The sequence below is a fragment of the Salvelinus alpinus genome, chromosome 27, assembly GCF_045679555.1.
Source record: "Salvelinus alpinus chromosome 27, SLU_Salpinus.1, whole genome shotgun sequence".
NCBI classification, from domain to species: Eukaryota; Metazoa; Chordata; class Actinopteri; order Salmoniformes; family Salmonidae; genus Salvelinus; species Salvelinus alpinus.
In genome coordinates this window covers 20,759,230-20,772,539 of record NC_092112.1, presented here as the reverse complement: position 1 = coordinate 20,772,539, position 13,310 = coordinate 20,759,230, and the positions used below count along the sequence as shown (strand labels likewise).

The 13,310-nt window shown below is 44.0% G+C and overlaps 1 protein-coding gene across 1 annotated transcript in view; it reads left to right on the top strand.

Annotated features, from left to right (window-relative positions):
• LOC139555845 (connector enhancer of kinase suppressor of ras 3-like) overlaps window positions 1-13,310 on the top strand; it is a 74,137-nt gene that overhangs the window by 7,921 nt on the left and 52,906 nt on the right. The window contains exon 2 of the mRNA XM_071369233.1: window positions 6,821-6,984. Within this exon, the coding sequence (XP_071225334.1) occupies window positions 6,821-6,984 (164 nt within the window). The remainder of the gene's footprint in view (window positions 1-6,820; window positions 6,985-13,310) is intronic.

Below are 13,310 nucleotides of genomic sequence, written 5' to 3'. Positions count from 1 at the left end.
GCCCATAAAATTGTCAGAGACTCCAGTCACCCAAGTCATAGACTGTTCTCTCTGCTACTGCACAGCAAGCGGTACCGTAGCGCCAAGTCTAGGTCCAAAAGGCCCCTTAACAGCTTCTACCCCCAACTCATAAGACTGATGAACAATTAATCAAATGACCACTGGAATATTTACATTGACCCCCCCCCCCCCCCCCCTTGTTTTTACACTGCTGCTACTCACTGTTTATTATCTATGCATAGTCACTTCACCCCTTCACTTCACCCCTACCTTACATTTACAAAATACCTCAACTAACCTGTACCCCCGCACACTGACTCCGTACCGGTACCCCCTGTATATAGCCATGTTATTGTGTTAATTTTTTACTTTATCAAATCAAATGTATTTATATAGCCCTTCTTACATCAGCTGATATCTGATAGTGCTGTACAGAAACCCAGCCTAAATCCCCAAACAGCAAGCAATGGTGTTTGGTAAATATTTTCTTAACTCTTCTTGAACTGCACTGTTGGTTAAGGGCTTGTAAGTAAGCATTTCACGGTAAGGTCTACACTTGTTGTTTTCGGCACATGTGACAAATAAAGTTTGATTTGATTTGGTTGACCGCATTATCACCACGCATGACACACTAATGGTTGACCACATTATCACCACGCATGACACACTAATGGTTGACCACATTATCACTACGCACTAATGGTTGCCTGAACTGACTCACTCAGAACCATACATCCTGGTTACGTGTTACCATTAGTTTCTCTGACGTACATAGGAACATAGATAGGAGAGGCTGTTATTCATTTAGTATTATTATTATGACTCAGTTTTATGTCTAATCATTCCTCAAAATAGCAGGACATGGAAACTTTCTCTTCAGTGGCTGAGTCTCAAATGGCATGCTAAAGTGCACTAGGGCTCTGTTCAAAAGTAGTTCAATATATAGGGAATAGGATGCCACTAGGGACGTAGTGTCCCCATGCAGTTTATATCAGTCAGAAGAAGGGTTTCCATGGGAACAAACATGCCATTAATTAACCCTGTTACAGTACATAAGGAAACCCTGTAACCTCTTTGCTAGTCCCCAAATGTTGGAGAGATCTGTGAAGAGTAGGCACTGTCTGTCACTGGTTGTTTTGATAGGATAGGCTACTATTACGCTAATTCTGGATTTTTCCCAGAACACACACACATACACTCACACTCACACTCACAAACACACAATTGTTTTTTGTGGTCAAGGAAATCCTTTTTCCTCATGAATCTGTTTTCCTGAGATAGGGTGTTTCCTGTCCTTTCTGAATGGGTTAGTGGAGTCTATAAATAGTCTGAATGCTTTAGAACCCCTCTCAATTCCTCTCGAATGACGACAACCACCACCTCTGTTCTGTTGTGAAGGGTGAAGTAAATATTCCCTATGTTGACCCCAGCTCTGCAGGTCCAAACTCCACTCATTTATTGCCTGTCTACCACAGACGGCACAACACGTGTCTTTGTGTGATGTGATGAACAAGCCAGAGGCAGCGTTCACTTCAGGTCAATGTCCAATCTATCAAACCTATTGAATATAGACAGGATGCATGCTGCTAGCTTGTTAACACACATATCACAGTTGGTTGGTTAAATGTTACCACTCACAACACAGTCTAGCAAAACACATCGAAGATGGTTTACTAGACAAGGAAAGTGAAACACTTGAGGAGGAAAGCAACCAAATTCTGGACGCGTCTGGGTTTTGTTTGTTTTTATGTTTCCGATAAATGATTAACTGGATTTTTCTGTGGAATGTGATTGCAGCCTGAGTCATGCACAAGAGTTTACTGACCTCAACCATTTTCTCAGTAACCCACTTCTTCTTTGCATAAATCTCCATAATCAGATGAGGTGGTCAATATTCATACACTCTTAGAAAGAAATGTTCTATCTAGAACCAATAAGGTTCTTCATAGGAGAACTATTTGACGAGCCCTTTCTGGTTACAGGTAGATCCCTTTTGGTTCCTATGGGGATAGCCGAAGATCCCTTTTGTTGTAAGAGTGTAGGAACTGCATGGTTCATCCTGTAATGGGGTTATTTCCTTCATCATAAACAGTTCAAGACTACTTTATAACACTGTTTTTGTGAACATGCATAGAGAAGAGATAAAGCATGATCATTGATTTTACTGGTCAACGGGGGAATTCAGAGTTTTAATTTATCAAGTTCTCATAGTTACCTAAAGGGCTGTCTCAAGTTGGAGCCATTTGTAGAATCTTGGGCTATTGTCAACTGTCAATAGAGCAGTGAAAACAATTAAGATGCTTCTGTCTGTTAAAGAGGTTGGTCAGTGTAAAAGCAATAGAGTCGTACAGTGCTACTGCCTTTTGTACACAAACGGCTAGCCCACTGTCAGTTCATTGGTTGTGAGGCCAGAGGGCCAGAGCTGTGAATACTTCATGGGAAGAAGGATAGTAAAGAGAGAGAGGGTTGCACCATTCCCTCATTTGTAACAAAACCTTGAGAAACTACCCCCCCCCCCCCCTCCTAATACTCTGCTATATGCCTGTTAGCCACAGGATTTGGGAGTAGGTCGGGCATGATCTGTGTCCAGATTAGAAGACTTTTCATTTGGCTGACTGTTTTTTGGCGTGTTTTCACATGTGAAATGTACAGTGTGTTAAGGGGCTTTCACACTGAGCGGATCTGTTAAGGGGCTTTCACACTTAGCGGATGTGTTAAGGGGCTTTCACACTGAGCGGATGTGTTAAGGGGCTTTCACACTGAGCGGATGTGTTAAGGGGCTTTCACACTGAGCGGATGTGTTAAGGGGCTTTCACACTGAGCGGATGTGTTAAGGGGCTTTCACACTGAGCGGATGTGTTAAGGGGCTTTCACACTTAGCGGATGTGTTAAGGGGCTTTCACACTGAGCGGATGTGTTAAGGGGCTTTCACACTGAGCGGATGTGTTAAGGGGCTTTCACACTGAGCGGATGTGTTAAGGGGCTTTCACACTGAGCGGATGTGTTAAGGGTCTTTCACACTGAGCGGATGTGTTAAGGGGCTTTCACACTGAGCGGATGTGTTAAGGATCTTTCACACTGAGCGGATGTGTTAAGGGGCTTTCACACTGAGCGGATGTGTTGATGATCTAAGAGCTGCTACTACATGTATCCATTGAGAGAAGATTAGATTATGTTGAGGTGGTGATTGTGCACATTATGTGAAGCATGATAAACAAACTATACAATTGTACGAGTACAATTTGATTCGGCTAAGGGACAGCTAGTACACAAACAATGATATTTTGCAGCTTATCAGAAGTTAAATAGTTCTGCCTTTTTATATCAATAGTTAAATAACCGGAATTAGCTCCATTTGTGCTTCACTCATTTCCAAAGCAGCCTATATACAGATGTAGGATCTTCATTTGATCACCCTGTTACAGGACAACTTTCCTGCAATGCAGTACATTTAAAACTTGTAGTGTATTTGAGATTTTAAAAGGCTTCTGAAGTTTGTAATTTCAACTTCGAAATTTCAGACTTGATTTTCCCTTACGAAAAATGTATCAACCCTTACAAAAATGTCCATTAATTATGATCAACATGATAATTCACATTTCTTTTTGCTGCAGGATTATTTTCATGCTGTAGCAAACTGGCTCAAATTAAGATCCTAATGTATGTCTGTATCGACATCCAACTGCACCAGTTGTTTGGTGTCTTTGTGAAGGTACAGTATACTGTAACTGATAGCAACATACTTTCCCTGGTCACAGATCTCTCAATGTAAATATTTAATGTGTGTGGGGACGTCTTTGCCTGTAACCATAGTGACTGTTAAGTCATTAATGCTCAGCTGGAATAGTCAACAGGTCTTTCTTTTTGAATAGCGTTCCTAAAGCAGGAAGACAGGGATGTTTTGAAATATTTCAACGTTGTAATCCACACTAAGCCAGAGTTTAGTTGGGCTTTGAAGTTTGTCCCAACATTGGACTGAGCCAAACCCCAAGTAGGTTGAGGTTAAATCTAGTTGAAGAATGATACAAATGTTTTCTGACTGTAAATTAATTTGAAAATCTTGCATTACTTTTGATGGGCTCTGGCCGTTTGGGATTCACCTGTTGTGTGTCATCATTAACAGGTGGTGGGCTGTGTAGCGTGACATTGGCTGGCCCTCTCTTGCTGTTGAGAGAGATTATTGCCCTCCTCAGGTGTCTGAAACGTGATCCTGCATGCTAGTTACCTTATCCCTTCATCACATCAATCAATCAATCAATCAATTTTATTTTATATAGCCCTTCGTACATCAGCTAATATCTCGAAGTGCTGTACAGACACCCAGCCTAAAACCCCAAACAGCTAGTAATGCAGGTGTAGAAGCACGGTGGCTAGGAAAAACTCCCTAGAAAGGCCAAAACCTAGGAAGAAACCTAGAGAGGAACCAGGCTATGAGGGGTGGCCAGTCCTCTTCTGGCTGTGCCGGGTGGAGATTATAACAGAACTATGCCAAGATGTTCAAAAATGTTCATAAGTGACAAGCATGGTCAAATAATAATCATGAATAATTTTCAGTTGGCTTTTCATAGCCGATCATCAAGAGTTGAAAAACAACAGGTCTGGGACAGGTGGCGGTTCCATAACCGCAGGCAGAACAGCTGAAACTGGAATAGCAGCAAGGCCAGGCGGACTGGGGACAGCAAGGAGTCACCACGGGCGGCAGTCCCGACGCATGGTCCTAGGGCCCAGGTCCTCCGAGAGAAAGAAAGAGAGAAGGAGAAAATTAGAGAGAGGCAAGATTTTCAAAATTTCCATAAATGACAAGCATCACATCCTTATAGACAACACATAAAGCCTTGTCAGCTGACCCATGCATTACTTTCCGCCCACCTACATCTCCACCCAATGGCACAGGGCTAATTTCTTTCCCCAACCATTTAGAATGAGCATTTCATCTAATATTTAGCAGTTCTATCCTCGTGAAAGGTCAAAACACTTATAAACATTACTTTGGTTGCGTAAAGATTAACCAGAGTGCTTTAGTGTAACAACACAGTCATTAGCTTGTGCTAACACAATGGTGGCAGAAGGCAACACATTACAGGCTCGTTAAGAGGCGTTTCTACTCCGTAAACTCTGGAGATCTGTCCCAAATGGCACCCTATTCCCTATGCCGCCTGGTCAAAAGTAGTGCACTATGGCACCTTATTCCCTATGTCCCCTGGTCAAAAGTAGTGCACTATGGCACCCTATGTCCCCTTAAGAAATAAGGTGCCATTTGGGACGTAGTTTCAAAGTGAGTCATCTGTGGCGTAGCGGCATTCCAAGCCAAACGGAGCAATGGTTGTCTGGGATTTTAATGGTCACATGTGGTGGCAGTTGCTTTTTTCTTCACTATTTACAAACATATCCGTTTTGGGGACCAGTTACTAATGTCGTTTGGGTCAGAAGGTCTGAACATCAGATGAGATGCTGTATGTGATGGTCATAACCTCTGCTGCTATGTGTACGGTGTGGAATTCTGGGTGGTTAAATGTGTGGTCACTGGTGGTCAGAGATCAGTTTGATTCTGGGTGGTTAGATGTGTGGTCACTGGTGGTCAGAGATCAGTTTGATTCTGGGTGGTTAGATGTGTGGTCACTGGTGGTCAGAGATCAGTTTGATTCTGGGTGGCTAGATGTGTGGTCACTTGTGGTCAGAGATCAGTTTGATTCTGGGTGGTTAGATGTGTGGTCACTGGTGGTCAGAGATCAGTTTGATTCTGGATGGCTAGATGTGTGGTCACTTGTGGTCATAGATCAGTTTGATTCTGGGTGGCTAGATGTGTGGTCACTTGTGGTCATAGATCAGTTTGATTCTGGGTGGCTAGATGTGTGGTCACTTGTGGTCAGAGATCAGTTTGATTCTGGGTGGTTAGATGTGTGGTCACTTGTGGTCATAGATCAGTTTGATTCTGGGTGGCTAGATGTGTGGTCACTTGTGGTCAGAGATCAGTTTGATTCTGGGTGGCTAGATGTGTGGTCACTTGTGGTCATAGATCAGTTTGATTCTGGGTGGCTAGATGTGTGGTCACTTGTGGTCAGAGATCAGTTTGATTCTGTGTGGCTAGATGTGTGGTCACTTGTGGTCAGAGATCAGTTTGATTCTGGTTATTGCTGGACAGTGCTATCCTGAGAAATGCCTGAGTGATGGACTGGTAAACAGCTTGTATTGACTCACTACGTGTTTTCTTCAACACTTGTGTGGTATCATAACAGGTCTTGGACTCTGAAAGAAGCTCTTTGTCTTACATCTGTCTCTCTCTCTCTCCCCCTCTACCTCGCTCTCGCTCTCGCTCTCTCTCTCTCTCTCTACCTCTTTCTCTCTCTCTCCCCCTCTACCTCGCTCTCGCTCTCGCTCTCTCTCTCTCTCTCTACCTCTTTCTCACACACACACACACACACACACACACACACACACACACACACACACACACACACACACACACACACACACACACACACACACACACACACACACACACACACACACATTGCTAATTCTCTGTGAACATTGCTGAACATCTCTCTCTCTCTCTCTCTCTCTCTCTCTCTCTCTCTCTCTCTCTCTCTCTCTCTCTCTCTCTCTCTCTCTCTCTCTCTCTCTCTCTCTCTCTCTCTCTCTCTCTCTCTCTCTCTCTCTCTCTCTCTCTCTCTCTCTCTCTCTCTCTCTCTCTCTCTCTCTCTCTCTCTTTCTCTCTACCTCTTTCTCTCTACCTCTTTCTCTCTCTCTCTACCTCTTTCTCTCTCTCTCTCCCTCCTCCCCCTCTCTCTTTCTATCTCTCACTATCTCTCTTTCCCAGGCCTGGACGACAGCCTACAGCAGTATGTCCCGTACTTTGAGCGTGAGAAGATTGACGGGGAGCAGCTGTTGAAGATCTCCCACCAGGACCTGCTAGAACTGGGTGTGACCAGGATTGGACACCAGGAACTGGTGCTGGAGGCAGTCGACCTGCTCTGTGCTCTGGTTAGTAGTCTAATAATCACCACACCTACCACACACACACCTTCCTTCATATCCTATCAGAGCATAAGGTTTGGTCACACTTTATTTGAATAGTCCCTTAGGCGTATATATGATCAACAGATGTCAGACTATCAACCAACGTCATGTCCAATCATCCATTCAAATATTGCATAACTATAGTTTGATCATGGTTTGATCGCGTGTCAACTTCCCGTTCCCATGTCCCAAATGGCAATGTCATTTTAGGTCACTCTAAAAGTGGGAATTAGACCACATTCCAGCATGATAACATTCATTCCCCTGTAATTTCCAATGAACCTGGTGAAGTGATAGTGTATGGGGCTAGATGTGTGTAGTAGGCCTACTGAGTCTGAGTGGTGCTTCTGGTACTAGCTTTCCTTCTGATAACTTTAGTTAAGCTGTAACAGTGAGAAAGTCAGTGCATTATGCCAGTGCCTTGGTATCAAGTGGCTTTGACATTTTTATTTTAGGGGGTATCTTGAACTACCATCTTGTTTTTGAGGGTCCTCTTGAATAAACAGTAAAAAAGAGTAAGAGCTTGTTGTGCCTTCGGCAGAGTGATTGTTATTTAGCCCAGAGCGATCCCAGAGCGAGCCCAACTTGAGCGTGTCCAAACGTCCCATGGATGGGAGAGGCTGGCATTGGTCAAGACACTGGGATTAGGGAAGAATGTCCGGTCAGCTGCCTCTCTCTCTCTCTCTCACACACTCTCTCTAACTCTCTCTCTTTCTCCATCTCTCTCTCCCTCAGCTTAAGTGTGTCCAAGTGACCCATTAATGGGTTACGGTTAGGGATGAGTGTGTCAAAGCGGCCCATGAACGTGTTAGGGTCAGGGTTAGGGATGAGTGTGTCGAAGCGGCCCATGAACGTGTTAGGGTCAGGGTTAGGGATGAGTGTGTCGAAGCGGCCCATGAACGTGTTAGGGTCAGGGTTAGGGATGAGTGTGTCGAAGCGGCCCATGAACGTGTTAGGGTCAGGGTTAGGGATGAGTGTGTCGAAGCGGCCCATGAACGTGTTAGGGTCAGGGTTAGGGATGAGTGTGTCGAAGCGGCCCATGAACGTGTTAGGGTCAGGGTTAGGGATGAGTGTGTCGAAGCGGCCCATGAACGTGTTAGGGTCAGGGTTAGGGTTGAGTGTGTCGAAGCGGCCCATGAACGTGTTAGGGTCAGGGTTGAGTGTGTCGAAGCGGCCCATGATCGTGTTAGGGTCAGGGTCAGGGTTGAGTGTGTCGAAGCGGCCCATGAACGTGTTAGGGTCAGGGTCAGGGTTGAGTGTGTCGAAGCGGCCCATGAACGTGTTAGGGTCAGGGTTAGGGATGAGTGTGTCCAAGCGGCCGATGAACGTGTTAGGGTCAGGGTTAGGGTTGAGTGTGTCCAAGCGGCCCATGAACGTGTTAGGGTCAGGGTCAGGGTTAGGGTCAGGGTCAGGGTTGGTTTTAGGGTCAGGGTTAGGGTCAGGGTTAGGAATGAGTGTGTCCAAGCGGCTTTTCGATACCGTCAATACTGTTGAAACTATTTCTTTGAAGTTTTACTATTTTAATATTTGTAGCTACTTTTTAAGTAGGTACCTGCAGTCAACTTGTGCAATACTTTAGGAGATAAAGCAGATCACGTTCATAATTTCTTCTGTTACATTATTTTACATTATGTAGCTTACCATAGTTCCCCAGAACAGTTGAGCCAGTCACATGTTTGTTTGTAAATAGCTCAATGGGAGAAAGCAGGAGTCCAGCTGTGCATTGACAGGGTTTTATAATGAAAGTGAACAGTGCTTTTTTTGCTTCAATAGAGTAATTTATATGACGTGCAACTATAGTTTTCCTTCACAGAAAATACATTATTGCAACACATTCGGCAGAAAATAGCTTCATTTTCATCAGATGGCAACAGAAGTGCAACGCTATTTGGCTGGCAGCCACACAAGCAAAAACGATGCATGTCCATCATATTTCTAATGTTTATCATAGAAAGAATGTAGCCAGCTACATTTCCTAATGTTTTGTTTAAAGTTAATCTTGCATTTTACAGGAGAAAAGTTGTCTGGCTACACCGAAAAAAGTACTGGAGAAGAGTAGCTCCACATCAGTCAGAGTGCTGTCTGCTGATAGAATGATGGAGTAGCTCCACATCAGTCAGAGCGCTGTCTGCTGATAGAATGATGGAGTAGCTCCACATCAGTCAGAGCGATGTCTGCTGATAGAATGATGGAGAACAGTAGCTCCACATCAGTCAGAGCGCTGTCTGCTGATAGAATGATGGAGTAGCTCCACATCAGTCAGAGCGCTGTCTGCTGATAGAATGATGGAGTAGCTCCACGTCAGTCAGAGAGCTGTCTGCTGATAGAATGATGGAGTAGCTCCACATCAGTCAGAGCGCTGTCTGCTGATAGAATGATGGAGTAGCTCCACATCAGTCAGAGCGCTGTCTGCTGATAGAATGATGGAGTAGCTCCACATCAGTCAGAGCGCTGTCTGCTGATAGAATGATGGAGTAGCTCCACGTCAGTCAGAGAGCTGTCTGCTGATAGAATGATGGAGTAGCTCCACGTCAGTCAGAGAGCTGTCTGCTGATAGAATGATGGAGTAGCTCCACATCAGTCAGAGTGCTGTCTGCTGATAGAATGATGGAGTAGCTCCACATCAGTCAGAGTGCTGTCTGCTGATAGAATGATGGAGTAGCTCCACATCAGTCAGAGTGCTGTCTGCTGATAGAATGATGGAGTAGCTCCACATCAGTCAGAGTGCTGTCTGCTGATAGAATGATGGAGTAGCTCCACATCAGTCAGAGCGATGTCTGCTGATAGAATGATGGAGAACAGTAGCTACACGTCAGTCAGAGCGCTGTCTGCTGATAGAATGATGGAGTAGCTCCACATCAGTCAGAGCGCTGTCTGCTGATAGAATGATGGAGTAGCTCCACATCAGTCAGAGCGCTGTCTGCTGATAGAATGATGGAGTAGCTCCACATCAGTCAGAGTGCTGTCTGCTGATAGAATGATGGAGTAGCTCCACATCAGTCAGAGTGCTGTCTGCTGATAGAATGATGGAGTAGCTCCACATCAGTCAGAGCGCTGTCTGCTGATAGAATGATGGAGTAGCTCCACATCAGTCAGAGTGCTGTCTGCTGATAGAATGATGGAGTAGCTCCACATCAGTCAGAGCGCTGTCTACTGATAGAATGATGGAGTAGCTCCACATCAGTCAGAGCGCTGTCTGCTGATAGAATAATGGAGAACAGTAGCTCCACATCAGTCAGAGCGCTGTCTGCTGATAGAATGATGGAGAACAGTAGCTCCACATCAGTCAGAGAGCTGTCTGCTGATAGAATGATGGAGAACAGTAGCTCCACATCAGTCAGAGCGCTGTCTGCTGATAGAATGATGGAGAACAGTAGCTCCACATCAGTCAGAGCGCTGTCTGCTGATAGAATGATGGAGAACAGTAGCTCCACATCAGTCAGAGAGCTGTCTGCTGATAGAATGATGGAGAACAGTAGCTCCACATCAGTCAGAGCGCTGTCTGCTGATAGAATGATGGAGAACAGTAGCTCCACATCAGTCAGAGCGCTGTCTGCTGATAAACGCCCGTTCATGAATTTTCATCTGAGTGGAGAAGTGCAACTGAAGCACACAATTAGTCTGATGCCGAGCAGAAATTACAATTACAATTAAATGTAGAAGCATTTTACATCTACATTTACAAAATGCAGGAAGGTATTTCTTATGCGTTTTATATATTTATATATACAGTGGGGCAAAAAAGTATTTAGTCAGCCACCAAGTTCTCCCACTTAAAAAGATGAGAGAGGTAAGATGAGAGAGGTAATTTTCATCATAGGTACACTTCAACTATGACAGACAAAATGAGAAAACAAATCCAGAAAATCACATTGTAGGATTTTTAATGAATTTATTTGCAAATTATGGTGGAAAATAAGTATTTGGTCACCTACAAACAAGCAAGATTTCTGGCTCTCACAGACCTGTAACTTCTTCTTTAAGAGGCTCCTCTGTCCTCCACTCGTTACCTGTATTAATGGCACCTGTTTGAACTTGTTATCAGTATAAAAGACACCTGTCCACAACCTCAAATAGTCACACTCCAAACTCCACTATGGCCAAGACCAAAGAGCTGTCAAAGGACACCAGAAACAAAATTGTAGACCTGCACCAGGCTGGGAAGACTGAATCTGCAATAGGTAAGCAGCTTGGTTTGAAGAAATCAACTGTGGGAGCAATTATTAGGAAATGGAAGACATACAAGACCACTGATAATCTCCCTCGATCTGGGGCTCCACGCAAAATCTCACCCCGTGGGGTCAAAATGATCACAAGAACGGTGAGCAAAAATCCCAGAACCACACGGGGGGACCTAGTGAATGACCTGCAGAGAGCTGGGACCAAAGTAACAAAGCCTACCATCAGTAACACACTACGCCGCCAGGGACTCAAATTCTGCAGTGCCAGACGTGTCCCCCTGCTTAAGCCAGTACATGTCCAGGCCCGTCTGAAGTTTGCTAGAGAGCATTTGGATGACCCAGAAGAAGATTGGGAGAATGTCATATGGTCAGATGAAACCAAAATATAACTTTTTGGTAAAAACTCAACTCGTCGTGTTTGGAGGACAAAGAATGCTGAGTTGCATCCAAAGAACACCATACCTACTGTGAAGCATGGGGGTGGAAACATCATGCTTTGGGGCTGTTTTTCTGCAAAGGGACCAGGACGACGGATCCGTGTAAAGGAAAGAATGAATGGGGCCATGTATCGTGAGATTTTGAGTGAAAACCTCCTTCCATCAGCAAGGGCATTGAAGATGAAACGTGGCTGGGTTTTTCAGCATGACAATGATCCCAAACACACCGCCCGGGCAACGAAGGAGTGGCTTCGTAAGAAGCATTTCAAGGTCCTGGAGTGGCCTAGCCAGTCTCCAGATCTCAACCCCATAGAAAATCTTTGGAGAGAGTTGAAAGTCCGTGTTGCCCAGCAACAGCCCCAAAACATCACTGCTCTAGAGGAGATCTGCATGGAGGAATGGGCCAAAATACCAGCAACAGTGTGTGAAAACCTTGTGAAGACTTACAGAAAACATTTGACCTCTGTCATTGCCAACAAAGGGTATATAACAAAGTATTGAGATAAACTTTTGTTATTGACCAAATACTTATTTTCCACCATAATTTGCAAATACATTCATTAAAAATCCTACAATGTGATTTTCTGGAATTATTTTTCTCATTTTGTCTGTCATAGTTGAAGTGTACCTATGATGAAAATTACAGACCTCTCTCATCTTTTTAAGTGGGAGAACTTTCACAATTGGTGGCTGACTAAATACTTTTTTGCCCCACTGTGTACACAGTATATTCTGGGTTAACCCGACCCCTAAATGTAACTTGCTAGTTATCTAAGTAAGTGGCTGAATTAATAAGGTGACAGGCATCATATGGTGTTAGCTTTCTGATGTGTTTGAGAAGTCCTTTACATGACTTATCTGTACAGCTGCCACTATCTTTATTTCCTTGCATTTTTTCTTCTTTTGGCTCAATCAAACAATGACTATGAGGTTAAAGTGTAGACTGTCCGCTTTAATTTGAGGGTATTTTCATCCATATCAAGTGAACCGTTTTTGAAATTAGAGCACATTTTGTACATAGTCCCCCCATTTTTAAAGGTTTGTGACTACACATTTGTTGGATGCATTTCCTTTTAGTTTTGGTTGTATTTCAGATTATTTTGTGCCCAATAGAAATTAATGGTAAATAATGTATTGTGTCATTTTGGAGTCACCTTTATTGTAAATAACAATATAATATGTTTCTAAACACTTCAACATTAATGTGGATGCTACCATGATTACGGATAGGCCTGAATGAATCGTGAATAATGATGAGTGAGAAGGTTAGACGCACAAATATCATACCCCCAAGACATACTAACCTCTCACCCTTACAATAACGGGGGAGGTTAGTATTTTTGGGTGGAATGATATTTGTGCGTCTATAACTTTTCCTTCAGGATTATCCATAATCATGGTAGCATCCACATTCATGTAGAAGTGTTAAGAAACATATTATATTCTTATTTACAATAAGTGACCCCAAAAGGGGTATATTAGATTGCGTAGAAATGCAGGAAATTCGTTTTAGATGCCCCAACCACTTCTGAGGGAGGACCCCCAGATCCCCGCCAGGTTATGTCCCCCCCACTTCTAAAACCAAAGTTGTACCCCTGGTTGTATGTCCAAGCAGCCCACAGATGGGATAGGCTAGCATAGGGAAGAATGCCCAGTCAGCTGCCTCTCTGTC